The sequence below is a fragment of the Crocodylus porosus genome, unplaced genomic scaffold (genome assembly GCF_001723895.1).
Source record: "Crocodylus porosus isolate Cpor-Errol unplaced genomic scaffold, CroPor_comp1, whole genome shotgun sequence".
Taxonomy (NCBI): domain Eukaryota; kingdom Metazoa; phylum Chordata; order Crocodylia; family Crocodylidae; genus Crocodylus; species Crocodylus porosus.
Genome location: NW_017728907.1, coordinates 48,559,826 through 48,564,610, shown reverse-complemented (window position 1 = coordinate 48,564,610; position 4,785 = coordinate 48,559,826). Strand labels below are relative to the sequence as shown.

The window sequence follows — 4,785 nt, the reverse complement described above, 5'->3', positions numbered from 1 at the left end:
TGCATGCAATTACACATGTGCAATCACACACACATGCATGCACACATGTCCCCAGCTGCGGTGTGGGAGCAATGCAGGCCTATTCGGGCCTCTCCCCATCCACATAAATATCTTGCCTTGTACTGAAGATGTCCATGCAGAAGAACTGTGATGAGTCCAGACTCAGTTTTTGAGGCCCTGTCTCTACAGGGCTACTCCTGAGTGTGCAAAGATAGAGTGAAACCAGCTTCTGTGTGGTCATAGCTTTCATTAGGCATCAGTTATGGCAAGGTAGAAATGCAAAACTTGTGTCGCAGACCAACTCGGCTACCAAATACGTCCCTTTATGCAAGGAATTAATTCTGTTTTTTAGCTGGTGCACAAGTCTTTTGTCTGATTCTGCATCTGCTCCTTTTTTGTGCTTAATTGGTACAGAAATCTTTTCCTGGCTGAAGTTTGCTACTAATTTTTGTGCTTACTGAAGCAGGAATCTCTCTCATCCCTGGCTGATGGTCTGTGTCTTGCTTTTGCTTTTGCTCATCAGACAGAGGTGCCAGACAGAGTCACTGGGCATGTCTACATGTGCATTTACACTGGCTAAAATTTACTGCTCAGACAGAGGGGAATAGGCCGCCATCTACACATGCAGGCATTACAACACATTAACACTGTGCGTAGACTAACTTGGGAGTAAAGTTAATCCCAAATCAGCCCACACCGTGTTACTGCATGGTAAAGCATCTACATGTGTGTGACTGCACAGTAACTAATTGGTTGTAGATTTGATACACACATGATGCAGGTTTCAAATTTATGCTCAAGCCAGCATAAGTTGCCATATTTACCGTGCAGTGCAGGCATGCACATGTAGATGCGTGCCTGGACCGCGTAGTAATTTTGGTTACTGCGCAGTAAATGTGCACTTGTCGATGCACATAGATACATCAGGGTGAGGTTCTCAAGTACATTCCTATCGAGATTTCTTTAGGCACCTTGCTTTAAGCCCACGTATCCCCTTGCCCCAGGTGCTGCTGGTCTCATTCCCCAGAGTACTGCTCACACTCAATGGCAGATTTGTGCTTCCAGCCATAGTTTCCACCTTGCAGCAGGAGCAGCTGGAATGGCCAAGGCTTTCCCAGGGCTGGCAGGAAGCAGGGCCACTGCTTGCCCAGCAAGGCAGGACACCTTGCACTCACTCTGCAGCAGAGATGCCAAAAAGACCCCGATTCAGATATGTAACAAAACCGCTGTCTTCCATGCTGTTGGTGTGTCGGGAAGAGTTTGTTCTTCCCCACTCCCGCACCTGCCTACGAAACATGAATGAATCACCCGACAGTTATGGGTGATCCAGTAAAAGATAGCTCTGAAAGCCCCTTGTTCCTCTTGTCCCGGGGTACGCTGTCACGCTGTGAAGGGGCTGGCTTTGAGTGGAGCCAGATGACGCCCCATCTCCCCCGTACATTCACTTACCGCAGCTCTTCTGTTGCAGCACTTTGTCCAGACGTTTCCCGTTGTGGAGGAGCACGTGCAGAAGGTGATAGGAGAGCGTCTGTTCCAGCTCTTTATGGTAAATGCCTATCAGTACTCCAAAGTGTCTCTGGGACTGGTCCTTTTGCAGGGCCGAGGGGGACGGGGTGGAGGGGTTACATGCACCTCGGGGCTCACAGGCCTGTTTTGGTCTTTCAGAAGCACGGGAATGAGCAAACCAAAGACCCAGACCAGCCCTGCACAACCACCACCCCCCAAACACACCAGCTCCACTCTGCACCTCCCATGCCCCATTCCTCCCGCTTTCTTCAGGTTAAATCTCAGAAAATCTTGCAGGACTGGCCCTTCTCCAGACATCTCCCCTAGACTTATGAATTATGCAGCTAGGCAGCCTGCCCTAAAAATCGCAGGGGAGAGGTGCGAGGGAGAATCAGTATTTGGGGGAAGAGGCCTCACTATGTCTTGGCTAAGAGTGGGCCGCATCACCCCGGGGCAGGGAGCAGGCTTTGGCTTTTCTTCAGTTTGTATAAATCTTTCACCTCTGGCTAAAGGTAGCAGCGATAAGTTCTCAGCTAATTTGTTGAGATCCTGCTTCAGCGGGGCTGCTCTTGTGGGTACCAAAATAAAGGTGGTGTTACTACAGCTGGGAGAGTTGCAGTTTAATCTCTTGTTTGTCTGGTATCGGATGAGATGCATGTCTGGGCACGCAGTTCATAGCAGCGTGCAAGCTGCTCGCTGTCTCCTGCTGGGATCCATGGTGCTTGTGCCATTTCCCTGCAAATCGTGCGCTGCCCCCTGACAGCACCCAGGGCAGACGGGCCTGGGCAGGGTGAGGTGCCCAACCCAGGGGCCTCAGGGCTCAGGGAGGGTGGAAACTAAGCACGGCTGGTTGCAAAGCCCTGGGCACGGGGTTCTGCTCCAGGGGTGCCGTCCTGGAGAAGTAAGAGGATGCAGCAGACCCCCAAAGGGAAACATGGGCTTGGGGGGGCAGTGGCACTACGACTGCTCTGACAAGTAATTAACTGTATCCCGGACGCGAGTCCTTTCCACGGGGGCTTTGCAGACATACAGAGTCTGCTCTGGGGACAGGGGACAGCAGGGGTGATGCTGCTGGGGCAGAGAGGGGGTGACACGGAGAGACCTTGGCGCACACATCCATGTCCCCTCCGAGTCACCCCCACTGTCCAGAGTCACCTTGACCTCAAAAGCAGGTGCTTCTCCCCCACCCAAAACCATGCCAAGGTCAAAACCATGCTTCTTCTCACAAATCGTTCACCTTTTGTGTTTTGACTTTGGGCTAGAGCTCAGACTTTGTTAGCGAGCTCTTACTTTGCCTGGGGAGGGGCAGTCAAGGGACAGGCCAGGAGATGGGTGAGAGCCAACAGGATGACCGACAGGTGCCAGCAGCTTGTTTGTGTGTCTGCAAGAATGCCATTTCAGGCAGAGGCAATGAACTTGTGTATGTTGCAATTGCACTCCAGTCACCTTACGTTGCAAAACAATTAGAGTTGTGCTAATTTACTCTAACTGAGGATCTGCCAGGGCGACTTGAAGTTTATGTGTATGTGTCTTCTCTAGCATTTCTGCTATGCTTAGCCATAAGCTTAAATGAGAAAAAAAACAAGGCTACTTTTATTTAGTCATTATTTTAATTAACCCAGAAAATCACCTAAGGCAGTGCCCTGTGGCTTGCACATAGGTCAACAGCCCAACTGTAATCAAGGCTTTTAAAAAATTGAAAGAGAGGGAAAGAAAGAGAGATGTTGAGCTGTTCTCGAAGGCCTCACATAAGAAATACAGTGTAAGCAGGGCTTTGAAAGAGAAGGAAGCACGGGCCAGGCATTGCAAAAGGCCTGGAGCGTGGAAGAAGGGTGCAGTAGGGTGATGAGGGGAAAGGCACAGGAGGATAGGAAGAGCCCATAAGAATGGAGATGTGAGGAAAGAGAGCATTGCAAGATGAGAAACTGGCTGGGATATGAGAAGCTGAAACCTGCAATTCAGTCTTGTGCCCACTGCAGTCAACAGGAAGACATGTGGGGCACTGGAAGGGACTCCTGGTGCAGAAAACCAGAGGAAGGGTCAGTGCTGGGAGAAGGGTGCACTTCCTATGCAGAGTAGATGTACATGGTATATAATAAGATCCAATCCTCCCATCAAACCAGCAAGGTATGACACATGGGCCTTTCCACTGGTGGCAGAAGGGAAGTCGATGTCCTTGGGCCAAGATGCTACAGGAGACATGTTAATGCGCATTAGCCTAATTTAACACACATTATGGGTGCATGTCTACATGTGCGCACCCTTAACGTGCATTAAAAATGGCGAAATTAGGCTGATTGTGCCTAAATTTGATACTTGCAAATGCATTAACGCACATGTAGATGCAACCTGGTACTAACTTTAGTGTCAAGTCTGCCCAGCCACTGGGGCACATGGCAGGGCTGCAGGGACTTGGCATTACCTTCAGTGCCAAGCCTCTGCACATAGTAGACACCTGCAAAAAAATCGCTTAATGCGCATTAAATTTAGTCATGTTTAAATGCACATGTAGACGCTCCCTCTTAGTCCGATAAACTGATAACACATTATCCCTTTGGTTCAATCCCTTCCTCCATTAAAATCAGTGCTGTTTTAGCATCACAGGACTTTCTTCAAGTATAGGTGAATCCCATTCTTGGAACGAAGGATGATCTGAGGTACTTTAATGGGAGGATTTTCTGGATCTGGTGAGAATTCATAGCGCTGCAGGGTCAGGGCCAGTGCTACTTTCAGCTCATTCATGGCAAACTGCTGCCCAATGCAGTTCCTGGGAAGAGAGAGAGAGAGATGCATGATGAGGATTCAGAATCTCTCCTGGCACCAATTGTATGCATTGGAAAACTTGCCTTCTTCAAGAGTTCCCCTACTTTATAGCCTGAGGAGAACCCTTGATTGCACTTTGCTTTGATACTCTGCCAAACACAATTACCATGCTACCAAACGGTTCCAGTGAAGGAGTCTCATGCAGTGCCTGTGTGAAGTTATTGAATCCATTTCCAGAATTAGCCCACCTTCTCTAGCTCACATGTGCCCTCCTAAGCCACTCTAGAAAGTTCCAGAGTCTCCAGCAATTTTTTTTTTATCCCTCTGTCCCATATCTGATCAGTGTTTCGCTTCTCACCCTCGCAACTAAATTTAATTTGCGTTAAGCTAATGTGCATTACGTTATTTTTTGCAGGTGTCTACACATACAGGGACTTTCATAGATTTCATAGACATCAGGGCTGGAAGGGACCTCGGGAGATCATCGAGTCCAGCCCCCTGCCCAAAGGGCAGGAA

The 4,785-nt window shown here is 49.1% G+C and overlaps 1 protein-coding gene across 1 annotated transcript in view; it reads right to left on the bottom strand.

Annotated features, from left to right (window-relative positions):
* Positions 1 to 3,975: 3,975 nt before the first annotated feature.
* LOC109307445 (cytochrome P450 4B1-like) overlaps positions 3,976 to 4,785 on the bottom strand; it is a 27,067-nt gene continuing 26,257 nt past the window's right edge. The window contains exon 12 of the mRNA XM_019531378.1: positions 3,976 to 4,273. Within this exon, the coding sequence (XP_019386923.1) occupies positions 4,105 to 4,273 (169 nt within the window). The 3' untranslated portion in view covers positions 3,976 to 4,104. The remainder of the gene's footprint in view (positions 4,274 to 4,785) is intronic.